Genomic DNA, 16805 nt, shown 5'->3' with positions numbered 1-16805 from the left:
CATTCAAGGTTATTTAAACTTAACTTTAGACGTACAGCACGGTAAGAGGCATTTCGGCCCACGAGCCCGTGCTACCCAATTTAGACCCAATTAACTTACAACCCCAATATGTTTCAAACTGCGAAAGGAAACCAGAGCCCCCAGGGAAAACCCACGCAGACATGGGGAGAACGTACAAACTCCTTACAGACAGCGTGGGATTTAAACCCCTGTCCCAATTGCTGGTGCTGTTAAGGCGATACTAACCACTACCGTGCGTATATCCCCAAAAATATAAAATAACTGAAAGCTATGGACAAAAATAATTAACCCCTCAAAAATATTCTTGTAAAATCCAGTTTTGAATACCTGTGAGCCGTAACTGTTTCTTTTTCATAGCTATACTTGATAATTTTTCAAGATTATCACAAATGAGACTACACACAATCTCAGAGAAAACTTGGCTATGTGGAAAAACATGAATCTCTTATCCTGGCTGCAGTGCAGTGACCAGACTCCCACCCCAGTTAAAGGGGGCAATGTGAGAATGGTAGAGCAAGGTAATAAGTTGATATTATAACTGGCAGTGAGATAAATAAGCACCTTAGCCACATATAACATAGAAGAATATACAAGGAGTTCGTGCTATTTTGAAAAGGGTTTGTATGTTCTAGTAGAAAAGATCACCTTTTCCAAAAGCAACCAACTCAAGATGTGTACAAACAGAGAAAACTTTGTAGTTGCGTTTTTAATCATACCTGGACTGGGATACGTTTTGCTATGTCCAGTATCAGCTCAACATTTGCATAATTATTATTGTTTGGTCCTCCAGGTACAGGAACATAGTGGTCTGCCATTTTAATGTACTCTGCAAACAAAACAAACAATTCACCACAACTTTGACTTCAACCCTGAAAGAATACCAAAAGATTGGAGGCAAACATGATTGTACCATAACTGGATAAAGAAAAAATGTTTCAATGTTTCAAAGAGCAATGTGAACAATTTTGAGAAGCAAGCAAAGAACTTCATGTTTTAGTGTATTTGGTTATGTGATGTTAAGCGCATACTTCCACTGTGTTCAACAGGTCAGTTCCTTACATTGTGCCTGATGTTCTCTGTCCACGCACTCACAATTTTAGCCCTTTCACATGGCTGGGTCTCGCTGGCACAAAATTGCATTTGCATGATTCTCTATTCTTTATGCAACATAATTAAGTTGCATACAAATCTCTTGTCATTTTGCTTTGTTTCACACCAAACAGCAAAATCACCCTGGGCTAAGATTTTGCTCTTAATGGTATCCAGTGTACCAATAAGCTGGTTAAGGACAGAATCTGAGGGATTTTTTGCAGCGTGGGTCTCCCTGTGTCTGTGTGGGTTTCCTCCGGGTGCTCAGTTTTCCTCCCACTGTTCAAAAAAGTACTGGGGATATAGATCAATTGGGTGTATTTGGACAGCACGGGCTCGTGGGCTGAAAAGGGCCTGTTACTGTGCTGCATGTCTACATTTAAATTTTTCAAATTTACCATATACATCAACTACACAAACATCATACTTCAATCTAACCTTATCCCAAACTGAAATCATGTAAACTTATTTCAATGAGCATCACATTCAGCGCAGATACATGTACCAAAGGACCTGTTCCTGCACCATACTGTTCAAATTTCTAATTCTAACATTGGAGATCCTCCTCGTGAAGGTACCCTTAATTACAGGCTGCCAAAAGTCCTTTGTGTCATAAATATTAACCACAGAGCCATATTCACTGTAAACAATTGTTTTGGTTTTTTTTAAACAGTATTATGATGTAGGTTCTCATTGCAGTGTCTGCAAACTTGACCTCCAGTAAAATTCTGCTGCCCGAGTCCAAATTCTCATCAAGTTGCATCACTGACTGGGCTTCCTGACCTTCACTGACTCCCAACTTAAAATCCTTACTCTTAGTTTCAAATCCCTCAATAGATGTTTGTTTATCCACCATGTGACCTCTCAAAGTCCTACATCCTCAGAATTACTCCATTCTAACTATCCACCCACCTGTCCTCTATTTACAGCTACTAAATTCTTGAATTTCATCCGTTTCTCACGAAGATTGAGATCCTTTATTTTAAAGATGTGGACATATGCAGAATTTTTATCAGAGATAAACTGACCTGCATTAGCTTTCAAGTCTTCTGGCGTAACCATGACAACGAATCGTATTGCGCGTTCATTTCTGAACATTTCATAAGACCAGCGTCGTATGGATCTCATGCACTTCACTGCAGCTATCCCATTGTTTGCAATCAGCACCTGTTAAACAAAGTCTTCAGCTAGAAAGGTACTAAAAGAGTAAATTTAGATCCTACAAGTCAGAATATTATCTGAAAGAACTTAGGCTATTAAACAATTTTAATCAGTGCCTAATTATTTCACTCTCCAAATTATACACATTACACAAAAGAGATCAGATGAGCTACATACAATCGGTCACTTAACCAAACCTGAAACATTCAACTTTAATGCATCTTTTGTTCAAAATGCTTCCTTCTCTGAGATTCATTGGCACAATGGATTGGCAAATACAGCACAAGGCTTCCAGAATTTTCTGCTTATTCAATCTCACATGCCCGACTAAAGATCAAAAGATACGAAAATCTCTCAGGGTTACTTGCTCACCTTCTCAATGACTTTATTGCCCCCAAACCGAGTGACAAATTCAGCCGGGGAAGCAACCGTGAAGTCTCTCTGTAGCTCCAACTTCTTTCTGTCCCTTCCTTGCTTCATCAGGTGCAGCCCCGACATGCTGGGCCTGTGGAAGTAAAGAAATGAACAGCTTGCCTACGAGGTTGGTTGGTGGAAATGGTCTAGTACAACCAAGACTGCTTCTTCATTCAAAAACAAAACTGGATTCACATTTCAAAGTAAATTTAATCCTCAGCACGAAAACATGAAAAGTTGGCCCCAAAGCAAATATCAGAGTATTTTTCTACAAGATTATAGAACAATAGACTCTGTTGGAAGCAGATGTCTAAGTTTACCCTAAGTGAAACAAGCTGTCAATAACTAGGTATACATAATCAATATGTGGAAGCAATGCTAGCAGGCATCAAGTTATCAGCTTCATCTAGGAGGATGGGAATCAATGACCATGTGACAAAGAATCAGAAGTACAACACAAAGAGCAAGTACCTTGAAAAGAATTCTTAAATTATTTATTTCTACATCCATGTATCAATTAAAAATTACTGAATTTCCCCACACCAGTGCAAGTATTATCTCCAATTCTGAGCCCTTCCATTACTGCAAAAAAAAAGTTTTGCTACATCTCTACAAATGAAGGTTCTCCTAATAGCTATAAACAAAAAGTAATGCGATACATTTTTAAGCAGTAGTAGCTTATGAAAAGGCATTAAATTTACAAAGAAATATTGAGGTAGGTTTTTCTAGGACTCTGACATCACCGGTCATCCACCTTTAGACCGTAAGATTTCATCTAGCATGTGTCACAGACCCTCACAGCGCAAGGAGCGAGAGGCTCTCACAGAATGGGTTGGACAGCTGTCAGGGCATCTCCTCTAGGATCTCCAGATGTCAAAATTCCTATTAACATTCAATATGCAAATGCCAGGAAGCATGTAAAAATTAATAAACAATAATATTAATAGGAAAACAAGTAGATTCAACTAAAATTAATGTTCTCGATGCTAGTTCCTCACTTTTGAGTTCAATAGGATTGGCCGAAACATGCATCATGTTTGACCTGAGATCTAGGCATCTGTTTAAATTTATACTGTGCCTCCCGACTCCATGAGGAATACATCAGCCAGGGCGAACTGAACTGCCTCTGAACATTTCAAGCCAAGTGCTGACTTCCAAAGTCGACCTCCTCCCAAACCTCGCATTTTGTTTGCAATCACAAGAAAGTGAGATAACAAAAACAAATATAATGAAATCATTGGTACAATCTAAGGGCTTCTGCCATCAATCCACCATAGCAAAAGATTCCACTGTCGACTTGAGCCAATGCCAGAGCAGATTCTGCGGTTTCTACAAAGAAATGGCAGTGGAAGCCTTGCCAAATAAAAAGAATGCCTCTCTTGTTTGATCAGATTTCTGATTGCAAAAAAAATTATAGCAAGGACAAAAAAATTACTGCTGCCAATTTATATCTCTGCTTCTTCCAATAAACTCACGCAGAGGATATTGCGGATCTAGAGCAAAGAAAAACAAATTGCTGGAGGAACTCGGTGGATCAATCATCTTTGTAGTGGGGTGGTGTATAATTAATCAACGTTCAGGACAAGACCCTGTAGCAAGACTGATGTTTAGAGAGGATTGCCAGTATAGCAATGGGGGGGGGGGGGGGGGGGGTGGGTTAGGAAGATAGATGGTCAAGTGGAGAGGAGGAGAGAAAGGGAAGGGTGAAGATGGAGTCAGAAGATGAAGGATAACAAGTGGTGATGCAAAGGCTACAAGGGATGGAATCTGATATGCAACAAAGGTGATAATGGGTTCAAGTTAGGGAGAGAGGAAGGGCAGAGAAAACCAGATTGGGGAGGATTAAGATGGGTACACACAGCATCCATCATATCTCTCCCCCACCTGGTTCCACCTCTCCCTTTAACATTACTCCTTGTTACTACCTTCTTTACTTATCAGGCTCCAGCAGTTGTAGCCTGTTTACCTCTGTTCATCACCTGTCAGTCTCTATCAACACCTGCTAAATCCCTTCCCCTCCATCTTTCACTATCTGCCCCCCTTCCCTCACCCAACCATCACCCTACTCCCCCACTCCAGCTTCCACATCACCAGTCCACTAACTAGTTCCTTCTGCCCACCATTCTCATTCTTCCTCTGTTCACATATGAAACAACTGTGGACTGTGGAGAACTGGCACAGAAGAGGACACAACGCCTGGGGCAGATCAGGCTACCCTTATTTTCTTGTGTTCCTGTGTAATCTGATTGCAATGCATATAATCTTCTTTACTGTGGGGCAGGCACTGTGGTATATATGTGGAATGAGCATGTTCCACTCATTAAATACCCATGATGTTGCTTCCAATTTGGTTTGGACCCAGGAATTTGAGATTTAACGATTGACTTAATCTGGTCATTGTGAAAAACATTTCAGTTACATTAACGAAATAAAGTATTCCATTGAACTCGATAATGAGGAATATTTAGAAAGAATGTTTTTTTTTAAAACTTATCATTAACCTAATTATTATAATGAATAGGTTTGAACTGAAAGCTTCATTTACTCATGTGTCTTTAAATGTGCTTTTACAAACAAATGCACAACACTTGAAATATAACTTCCAATTTTATAAGAGAATTTTTCTTTTAAAACCCAGAGATCTTTAAGGGACACATGAAAGATTGATGATACTGAAATCAGTAGCAAAAAACTCTGCTTCATTGAGCAACATCAGTACAAAAAGAGGAACAAACCCTTCATCAAGCTCCTGCTACCACCACCAAAGAAAATAAACATTACCTTTCTCAGAATGAGTGACTTTGGCAACTTGATGACCATACAGTACATTTCTCTGTATCCGAAGATCTGAATACCCAAAATATCCAAAAAACAAACTTTTTTTGCAGATACGATGTCTTCACAAGTTGATAAAAGTTTATCGCCCGGCTTGCCCATGCGGGGCTCTGACCATTTTGATGACAACAGAGCTCTCATGTATGGTGCAAAGATACAGTTGCAAATAGCAAAAAGGTCTGCAGATAGCACTATGGATGTCAGTGAATATAAAAAGAGGGTGCATTTATGTTTGTCTATGGAACAAAGTCAAGCTGTTGGCCAAACTGGACAGTGACGCAAGCGTGAGTCATCTTACAGAAGAGTAAGGTGTTGGAACAACCACATTCTACGACCTGAAGAAAGAGAAGGATAAACAGTTGAAGTTCTATTCTGAAAGTGATAAACAGAAGTTAATGAAAGATAGAAAAACACTGCATAAAGCTAAAAGTGAAGATCTTGATTATGTATTGATGGAGTGGATCCAACAGCATCTCAGTGAACACATACCTCTTAATGGTTTGCTGATCAGGAAACAAGCAAAATTCTATCATGATGAACTGAAAATTGAAGGGAACTGTGAATATTCAACAGGGTGGTTGAGTAAGTTCAAGAAAAGACACTAGCAACTGTGTCGCAGCACAAAATGAAGAATGAGAAAATGATCAGACGCAGTCGAGTCGAAGTTCAGTAAGAGTGGTTTACACAAAGTCGCGCAGCTTTTTAAAAACCCCGCACGTCCCAAATGATGTCATTGTATTGTGACGTCATGACGTCACTCGGAACCTCCCAAGCCACTTCGATTAAGCCTCCAGTGAGCCGATACAATGGTTTACTCTTTTCAACAGCCTCCTTCAGACCTAAAATATGAAGATTATTTCAACTATATCATTCTAATGTCAATACTCAAGCTTTTAACTTTTTGTTAACAGCAATCAAAGCTTCATTTTGTTGTTCAAGTTTATCCACCATGATTCCGTCAGCTTCTAATGCAGTCAGACATTCTTCTGTTTGCGGTAGTAGTCCAAAACTGTATCAAGTTTCTTTTTAGATTGTTTGGCCCACATTGTTAAAGCTTTGTTAATATCAATTGACTGCTCTCCAATCATTTTGGTAGCCATTCCAAGCGTCCTATTCAATCTCAGTTTTTCTCCTCTTCTTTCTGTCATGGTTTTAAATTGAGGTACTTTGGCTACTCTCTCTGGCATGAGAGGTCTTCTAGTAGTAATTGACAGCCTTAAAAATAAACACTTTAACCAGTTTGATTAAAAGTAGGGAAATAGAAACAAATTAGTCAGAGCTCATGACCACACCTCTTCACAGCAACAGTTCACCAGCAGAAGAAATAATTGAAGCGTTTGCCAAGATCAAACAGAGCCTTCTAAGACAAAAACCATTGTTAATGAGGCAGGTGACACTGTAGAAAACATTTGAAAAAGCCATTGAGGGAAATTTCTAGTATTTGGTGTTGCATTTATCTTATTTTGCAAGCAAAGATTAAGTTGTTTTTTTGGTACATATTAGTATTGGTATGCATACTCGAGAAGCCTGCTGTTGTTTTACCATTGATCCAAATATTCTACTGATGCTACTGAACTGTTTAAAGCAATTGTTCTAATAACCAAAAAAACCCAATAACCGGAAAAAAATCTTGACCCAGGCATTTTGGATATGGGGAAACGTACTATATAGTAAAACCCCCTGGTACCTTGCACCTATGGGGATAAATGAATTTTCTGGTTGCTTGGGATTCCATGTGGCGAGATTGCCAAACTAACTACTAGCCAATTTTAAACTCCCATATTTTTTTACCTATTTATTTTCTGTGGTTTTTTTTTTTGCCAGTTGCTTGAGGCAGCCCATGACGACTTGAATTCCAAATAATGAGGACTTTATTATACTGGGGTGCACATTTATTTTATTTTGAATAATTAATCACCATTGAAACTTGAAAAGTAAAGCTCCGTCAGGATTCCATTTGCAGTGCCACAATGCCAAACTTTACACAAAGTTGTAATGATGTGACATGCACGCTCTGTGATTATAAATACAACATGAATTGAAGAATTTAAGTAAGGTAGAGAACTAGATAGAGAAAATTTAAAAATTTAGTTAAAGGACAAAAAAATGTTAAACAAATGGTAGAGAAGACTCAGACTAAAATGTGCTCAAATAGGAAATGCTTTAGGTGGAGAGCCCATCCCCCTGACAGATAGTGAAATGACAACAAGGTAATGATTGGTAAATGAATTTCCAAACAAGCAAGGTGGTCTCAATCAATGATATATTTAAATTCTAGCACCACATATCCCAATTTAAATTAATTAAATAAACTGGAATATAAAGTTGGGACCACTAATGGTCCCATGAAGCCACTGTGTCAAAACACAACGGTCCTTAAGCTTCCATCCTTATTAGATCGGATTTACAGCACCTGGCTTCTGAAATTGCTTCACACCATGACACTCGCCTCAGGCCACCTTGGGCTTTGCCACCAACACCCATCACAAATTAACATGATTAAAAATCGACAGCTAAATTACTAAAGATATGGGAATTAAATTGAAATAAAAATAGTGATATTCAGAAGGTTCATTACTTTTTTTAAAAAAAACTGGTTAAATGCAAAAGACACAAAGGATTAACTGTCAGTCAAAGGGTCTGTAACAACAGAAAATTAAAAAATCATTTGTAGCCACATCAATAACTGAAGGTGGGGCCAATTAGGAGGAAAACATTAGATCTTCTTGTTCAGGTAGCAGACAAAGCATTGCTGTACATCAGTCTCTATCAGAAAAGATATCTAACCATAGGAAGGAATGTGGCAATGGGTATATTGGATTGGAATGAAATCAAGATTTCCTGTTCCCAATAGAAAATCTACCTACTGCAAATAAGTCAAAACTGGGGTAGCAAGGACAGACGTGCGTGAAGATCTTTCTACCCCCTTTGAGAAAAGGAGGGTTGTAAACAGAAAGAGCTCACTGATCCATCTCATGTTGTCAGCAGAGAAAATTTTCAAGGATGATACCTTGAAAAACTAATTGCCCTTTGACAAAGCCTGTTATGTGCATCTTAGATCAGAGAACATTAAGAGATGGCCAAAATCGAATGGTTTCAGATAATCAAGATCAAATCTTTTCTAATGAAGGGATCAGTAAACAAAAGACAAGAATTTAATATGATTGAGAGAAGATTCAGAGGGCAACACTAAGGCTGAACAGCTGCTGCCTGGCAGGACCAGTGATCCAGGTTTAAACCTGCCCAGAGCACTGTCTGTGTGGAGTTTGCACATTCTAAATATGACCATACGGGCTTTCTCCCATGCTGCAAAGAGGTGTAGGTTGGCCACCTCCAGAGTGTAGTTGAAATTGTGGGCAGTTGATAAGAAACTGGGAATTACATTTTTAAAATAGGATTACCACATGATAAGTGGAAATGGGCAGTTGCTGGTCAGCATGGAAATGATGGGCCGAATGACCCAGTTCTATTCTGTACATCTCTAACATAATGGCAAAGGAACTTTTATTTTCCAAAACAAATAAAATGCGCAGAGCACTAGGTGGTGAAAGAAGAATAAATGATATTCCAAACAGAATTCCATAAATGCTTAAATGTTTCACTGACTGTGAGTAAAGAGCATTCGATTCTGATTAATTGATAGCAAATCATAATGGACCGAATAGTCTCAGTCTGTACCATTACAGTCTATGATTATTCTCGTGTAATAATTCAGGAAGTTTCCCAAGTTTTGAAAACTTTCTGTTCTTGGTCCAGAATCTAAAGCACAATTTAACACAGGAAACAAATTACACTTTTAACTTCAGCACAATTCAAACAAATCTCAAAAATTCACAACATACTCTGACATCTTTCTCACGTGACAATTCAGCTTGGCTGTTGAGTCTGCAGAAGAGAGCAATGACCTTTACTCATCTTCCATAATTACCAGATTTGCTACTGTTTATTCACATCTTTCCTCAACCTTCTCAGGCATGTAGCTGATAACAAACCTACCCAAAGTTGATTTTTCACACGAGTACAGTAAAACCCCCCTTTTAACCGACACCTATGACGATTAATAGATGCCGGATAAGTGAATTTTACAGTTACTTCAGATTGCACATGGCGTGATTGCCAAACTAAGGGCTAGATGCGCCAATTTTAAACTTCCATATTTTTTATCGTTATTTTCCACGGTTTTGTTTTAGCCGGTTGCTTGAATTCCAGATACTGTATTTATAGTTCCACTTTAGAATGATGAACCCAAGCTAACTTGAACCATACATCCATGTGTCACTCTAAGACCACCGGGGAAAATAATTTCATAAAAATCCCCTTTCCTATTGCAGCCCATTATCCCAGACATCAAAAGCATGATTATCTGATCACATCAAAACAAATAAAGACCCGTGAGAGGAGGCCAGACCACTAAAGCAAAGACAGAGAATCTATTTTACATTAACTACAGGAAGGATTCATGCACCAGTACCTCATTTGTAGAGAAAACCCATCATTGCTCAGACCCAGATCAGACAGACTATCGGAGTTTAAAGAGGAGGGTGATAAGGATTGCTCCTTGTCCTCCATGATATCCGATTTGCTGCTGCTCATTCCAATCTCATCCTCCGAGTTGTCCTCAGATACAGAGCCGATAATGAACTTGGATTGCTGGCACTTTAGATGCAGCTGAGGAAGCTTGTTCACTGCATCTTGGTCTGACATTCTGGCTTGTTCTGGAGAAAGCAATTAGAGCTGAAACAGAAAGAAAGAAAAATGCTGTCAACTGGAAATAAAATACTGCTGGTGGAAACTCAGTGGGTCGAGCAGCATCTGTGGAGAGAAAAGAATTCTTCAACATTTCAAATCAATGGGGGGATCTTTTCTTTTCTTTATATATATATATATATATAAAAATGTTCATGTTTAATCGCTGCATATGTCATATATTATTTGTTTTTCGAACGAATAAATAAAGTTTAAAAAAACATTTCAAATCAAGACTCTAAATAGAGTCCGAGGGTAAAGGTAGTCGATATAAAGAGGACGGGGTGGGGGGGGTATCAGAGGGAGGAGTGAAATAGGGCCAGTGGGAAGGGGTGAACAAGGATGGACAGACAGTTCCGCCATCACTCACCAGCCCTGACTCACCCCTCCCCTCTTTATGAGCTACTTTCCCTGTCAACGCTGTCCTGATCCAGGGTCACAACCTGAAGCATCAACAATTCCCTTCCCACCACAGATGTTACTCGACCCATAGAAGCCTTCCAATAGCTGGCTTCATATTCCAGATTTTAGCACCCAGAAGTGTCACGTTACTAGTAAAACTTGGAACAGGCAACTATCAATCATGACATGCTTATATTCCCGTACTAGACTTCAGCAACCATAACATTATCTCCACGTCCCTCGACCAAGCTTCTGCAACTCAAAGCTTCTAGAATGTAGCTAGTTTTTCACACCTTCCACTAATCAGGTGTACAAATCAGAATCAAAATCCATTGTCACAAACATCGTACAAAATGTGTTGTTGCGGCCACATCACAGCGGCAAAATGTTTAAAAACCACTTCTCAAAATAAAATAGTGCAAGAGAAAGTGGGGTAGTGTCTGTGTTCATTCAGAAAGCTAATGGCAGAGGGGAAGACACTATCCTTGTGCCATTGGGTGCTCATCTTCAGGCTCCTGTACCTTTTTCACTCGCAGTGTGAAAGGGCATGTCCTGGGTGGTGGGGTTCCTTGAGGATAGAGGCTACTTTCTTCAGACACTACCTCTTATGGATGTCCTCGATGGAGTGAAGACCGGTACCCGGGCTGTCGCAGACAGACTTAACAACCCTCTGGAATTTTTTTCCTGACCTGAGCGTAGACTCCTCCATACCAAGCAGTGAAAAATGCTCTCCATGGAACAACTGTAGACGTTTTCGAGAGGCTTAGGTAACATACCAAAACACCTCAAACTCCTCGAAGTATAGCCACTGTTGGGCCTTGTTCATGATTGACATGGAAGCTCCAAGACAGATCCTCAGAGATGCTGAGGCCCAGGAATTTGAAGTTCTCAAACTTGTCAACTGTTGACCCCTCGACGACAATTGGTTCAGTTTCTCCTGATTTCTTCCTGAAGTCCACAATCATCTCCCTGGTTTTGCTAACATTGAGTCCAAGGTTGTTGCTATGACACCAGTTAACTAGTTGATCTATCTCCCTCCTGAACACTTCCTCATTGGCCTCTGTAATTCTGCCGAAAACCATGGTGTCATTGGCAAATTTGTAGACATCATTCGAATTGTGCCTGGCCACACAATCATGGGTGTATATTGAGTAGAGCAATAGGCTAAGCACGCATCCTTAGAGTACACATGTGATGATCATCAATATCTCTGCATCACTCTGCAAAGCTTCTATAGCCCACTAATCGGGCGTACAAATCAAGCAACAGTAAACACTTTTTTAAAATAATATTTTATTTTTGATTTTCCAAGACTCACACAAATCCAAAACAATACAATCTTTCTCAATGATATAGTACATTAAAAAAAATGTCACTATGTATATTGCATGAAGAACATTTATATATATTGTTGTTGATATGGTTCATAGTGCAATAAATAAAGTTACCAAAAAAAAATGATATATTACATTCAGTGTCAATTTTTCCCCCATTCACTCCTCTCCCTTCTTTCCCAAACCCCAATAAGGAAGGGATTATGTACATTAAACAAACAATCTATAGAGTCACAGACCCTTAAAGGAACCAAATATACCACCCAAAGTAACAAAGTAAAATGAAAAAGACAAAACAGGAACATGTCATCTGCACCACAACCCACTTCATTTATCTCAATTGTTTCAATATTAGTATGGATTTTTACCTTTCTTCTTTTTAGAAGGGGTATAACTATATCTGCATACCTATACATAGCATATAAAATTGCCATACCCTAACAACGGTGTCATATTTTCTCCTTAAATTGTATGTGATTTTCTCCAGGGAAATACAACTCTGTATCTCCATATTCCATCGTGCAATGTTCAGTTAGAAGTCGGTCTTCCACATAACCGCGATACATTTCCTGGGTACTGCCAAAGCAACCTTCACAAACTGAATTTGGTATCTGGACAGTTTAAAACTCATATCCATAATGTTTCCCAGAAGGTACAATTCCAGGTCCTGTGAAAAATCCACCTTTGTAATTATTTTTCAGAATGTCCCCCAGGTCTTCCCAGAAGGATCTCACCTTTCTACACAGCCAGGTTGAGTGGATAAAGGTTCCAATCTCCACACCTGATCTGAAGCACATTTCTGAAATTTCTGGTTTAGATTTATGTAGTTTTTGTGGTACAATTGAATTAGAAAATTGTACTTGGCATTAAGTGTTTTAAATGTCGCAAAACTATCCTAATATGCACAAAGTACAAGCTGGCAAAATAAAACTAAACCAAAACAGGAGACAAGAATGGAGAGTCAAAGGATTTTTTTTAAAAAAAGATAAGAGATGTTGAGGTAATTAGAGAAGCAATTCAGAAGAGTGGGGCAGAGAGAGTTAGAAGTACATCAGAAAAAGTAATGATTGTGCAAAGATCAAATCAATTTAAAGACCACCCGGGCTAATCCCACATCCCAGTTTTCTGTACACAGCCTTATTGGTTACGCAGTGACTGAGCACGTCACAAGTCATTCAGCATGCTGGATTTGCACCATCCTGCATCCATCTACCCTCAATTCAATTTTTTTTAAACAATGGCAAATGCCGATACAGGAAAACTGGAGTAATGCACAAAATGCTGGAAGAACTCAGCCGGTCCAACAACTCAGTGGGTCCAACAACATACATGGAAGGTGATAGATAGTCAACGTTTCGTGCCATAAGCCTTCATCTGGAATGATACAGCCCAAAGCATTGACTGTCTTTTGCTTTCCGCGGATGTTGTCTGATTCATTGAGTTCCTCCAGCATTTTCTGTGTTGCTGAGGGTTTGTATTCACACATTCCCATCAATTCCCCCTTTCCAAGTTCCATCACGTACACACTCAAAGCAATTTAGAGTAGTAAATTAACCTATCAACCCACACGTCAGAGGAATCCCATCAATCCTATTCTCTCAATTATTTCCGTCACCCATTCCTTCTCGCATGCCTGTCAACTCCACCCAATGTTTCATCACCCAGCCACAATCGAGTTTATTTACAGTGGACAACCAGCTTGTCTTTTCAAAGTGGGAGAAAACTGGAGCACCCAGAGGAAACCATGCTGTCATAAGGAGAACATGCAAGCTCCACTCCAGCTGTGCAAGCTGCGACGCTGTGTGACAAGATTATGCCGTTTGAGGTCCTCATTGTGTGATGAGGATTTTTTTTTTCTCCTCTCAAACTTTCAAACTAGGAGCTTGAGAGCGACAGCATTCCTCAATTGTTTTTTTGATTTTTGTTTTCTTCTTTTCTTTTCTTTGGCTTGGCTTCGCGGACGAAGATTTATGGAGGGGGTAAAAAGTCCACGTCAGCTGCAGGCTCGTTTGTGGCTGACAAGTCCGATGCGGTACAGGCAGACACGATTGCAGCGGTTGCAGGGGAAAATTGGTTGGTTGGGGTTGGGTTTTTCCTCCTTTGCCTTTTGTCAGTGAGGTGGGCTCTGCGGTTTTCTTCTAATTCCATCTTAAACCCATGTCATTTAGTTGAGCGAAACAGTCTTTCTTGTTTACCCCATCGATTCCTCTTATAATTTTATACACCTCAATAAATCTCCAGCCAACTTTTGTTTCCATGAATATCATGCAAGCCTAGCTAATATATCCTCATGAATAACATGCCCTAACCTGACAACAGCCTCATAAATCTCTTATTCATTGATTATGAATAGGAGAAGAAAGAGTGTGGGAGAGGAACCAGGAGAAAAATGAGAGCAATAGTAAAGTAGCACAGAAAAGAAGCAACACAGCCATCCAGCCATGAAGGGACTCAAGTACAAAGACGGGAGTTTTAAATTTATGATTGGAAGTTCAGCAGATCCAAAGAACAGCAAAATTTGCTGAGTAACACAATGAACAATGAGATTCAACCCTGAAAATTTTAAAAGCTTCACTCCAAGATGGGTGGAAGAAGAAAAGCCACTGAAAAATGTTGGAAATTGAAGATGACAAAAGCACTTGATATGCAGAGATCTGGGGCTCCTAGCCCATAGCTCCTGAAACTTGCCACGCAAGTAGATACGGTGGTAAAGGTGCTTACTTACATTAGTCAAGATACGGAGTACAAGAGCAGGGAATTATGTTGCAATTAGATAAAACTTTAGTTAGGCCATACTTGAAATGCTGCGACAATTCTGGTTGCTCCATTACAGAAAAGAATGTGGAGGCTTTGGTTCCTTTTATTGTCACATAATAATACATTAAAAAGCATATATTGTAATAGTCAAATTTTTTGGACCAATTTTTCAGGACAAATTTGATTCTGTCAAACACATGGAAACAAACAATTTTCTCTCTTGACCTCTGCAAGCTTTGAAAACCTTCCTTGCTGTCCACAACGCTTCTGATCTGAGTATTGTCTGGAAACTTGCTGATCCAATCACCACATTGTTGTCCAGATTGTGGATCTAGATGACAAGCTACGCTGGTCCCAGCACCGATCCCTGCAGCACACCACTAGTCCAAGGCCTCCAGTCTGAGAAGCTATTGTCCACGGCCACTCACTGGCTTCTCCCACACAGCCAATGTTTTTGAATATTTTAATATGAGATTTCACATCCAAAGTACAGAGAACCTATGGATAGATGTTAAAATTCTCAAAGATACACTACACTTAAAATCACCAATGCCTGAAGAGGGCGCACAAAATCAGTGAACTGGTGCAGACTCGAAAGGCCAACATGGCCTGTTTCTGCTCCATAAATGGTTATATGGTTAAATATAGGAAGAATAACCTACCAAGTTTCTTAACACTGTCACCATTCAATAAGACCAAAACTGAAAAGATTTCAGCTTTGTATTTGCAACATTGATAACCCTGCCCTGTAAAAATCACAGCTAATGTTGAAAATTTCAATGAATCCTGTAGTTAGTGTTTTCAGGGAAGAGAATTCCAAGTCTCCAATGTGCACGAAAATGCATTTCTGAGCACAGTCCTGTACTTACTCTGTATCACTTCCTCTTTTTCATTTTAATCTTCTAATCTAGGTTTGCTCTTTAAGAAAAAGACATATGTCAGAGCTACTAAAAGGATTAAAGGAGAGGAACCATTTTAGGAATTACATCTACTACAAAATTATACTTTTTTAGGAAACCATTCGAAGGGGAGGCAAGGAAAGAGAGTGGTGGAAATAAAGGGGTAAGATAGGGAAAAGTGAAAGATAACTAACATTTATGACAAGCAGAACTCCCATCTTCAGTTCCACCATCATTTTAAAGCAGATGGCAGACTTGGCTATAATCAATCAAGACAGCACTGATGTAGAAGAAAAACTTTTGGCTCCCTCATACTCTACCTCCAAGTTCCCTTTCTACTCAGCAACTTCATGACAACTTCATTGTCGCTTTTCCACAACATGACCAATGTCAGTTTTCCACAACTACCCTGCACTGTTACAATGAGCACAATGTACGTAAGCTTAACGAACAGCACCATTTCCAAGTACAATGCAGCCTTCCAGTCACGATACTGTGACAGTTTGTTTTGTATATAGATATGTTTTGGGGAGATAAATTGGGGCAGTTTTTTTTTTAGTGTAAGTCACGCACAAAACAGATCTCATTTAAAATACTGGACCTCAGAGTCTTTGCAAAAACTTTGGGGAGTGCCCAAGAGACTTCACTAATGAATTGTTGTTTTGAAAAGCAACAGATGAAAGAACTCAGAGGAGTGGTTTGGAGCCGCAGGCTTGCTGTTCTAAGAGGGGTCATGTTATTTTTGCAAGCATAGAGAGTTGAACAGCTTTTTCTCTGAGAGAGAGAGAGATCAGTTTTGCAGTACTACAGTCAACAGCAGCAGCTGGAACTGGAACAGAAGAGTTCTCCAGATGATAACCTCTTTCTTTCAGGTCACCACAGAGTTCCTTTTAGTTTCTCTTATTTCAAGTGAAACATTAGGCAGCCAGTCCTCTCCTCTTGCATGAACCACAGGGGCTTTGACCAGGTTGAACAAAGCGCTCACAACCCGTCTTCGAAATGGGGGTTTTTCCACGAGGAGAGGACTGGCTGCCTAATGTTTCACTTGAAATAAGACAAAACAAAAAGGAACTCTGTGGTGTCCTGAAAGAAAGATTACAATCTGGAAAACCCTGATGGGGCAAGTTTCTTCAGCAAGACACTGACG

General features: G+C 39.5%; 1 protein-coding gene across 5 annotated transcripts in view; it reads right to left on the bottom strand.

Moving 5' to 3' along the window:
- The window catches only part of acaca (acetyl-CoA carboxylase alpha), a 266819-nt gene that overhangs the window by 236181 nt on the left and 13833 nt on the right, over positions 1-16805 (bottom strand). For all 5 annotated transcript variants that reach the window (XR_011348882.1, XR_011348881.1, XM_069911758.1 and 2 more), the window contains 4 exons: positions 9992-10254; positions 2644-2776; positions 2139-2277; positions 738-847 (listed from right to left, as the gene is read on the bottom strand). Coding sequence is in view for 3 of the 5 variants with exons in the window: in XM_069911758.1 (XP_069767859.1) it covers positions 738-847; positions 2139-2277; positions 2644-2776; positions 9992-10224 (615 nt within the window). In the remaining 2 variants the exon portion in view is untranslated. The remainder of the gene's footprint in view (positions 1-737; positions 848-2138; positions 2278-2643; positions 2777-9991; positions 10255-16805) is intronic.

The sequence above is a fragment of the Narcine bancroftii genome, chromosome 14, assembly GCF_036971445.1.
Source record: "Narcine bancroftii isolate sNarBan1 chromosome 14, sNarBan1.hap1, whole genome shotgun sequence".
Taxonomy (NCBI): domain Eukaryota; kingdom Metazoa; phylum Chordata; class Chondrichthyes; order Torpediniformes; family Narcinidae; genus Narcine; species Narcine bancroftii.
This window is presented reverse-complemented; position numbering and strand designations above follow the sequence as displayed.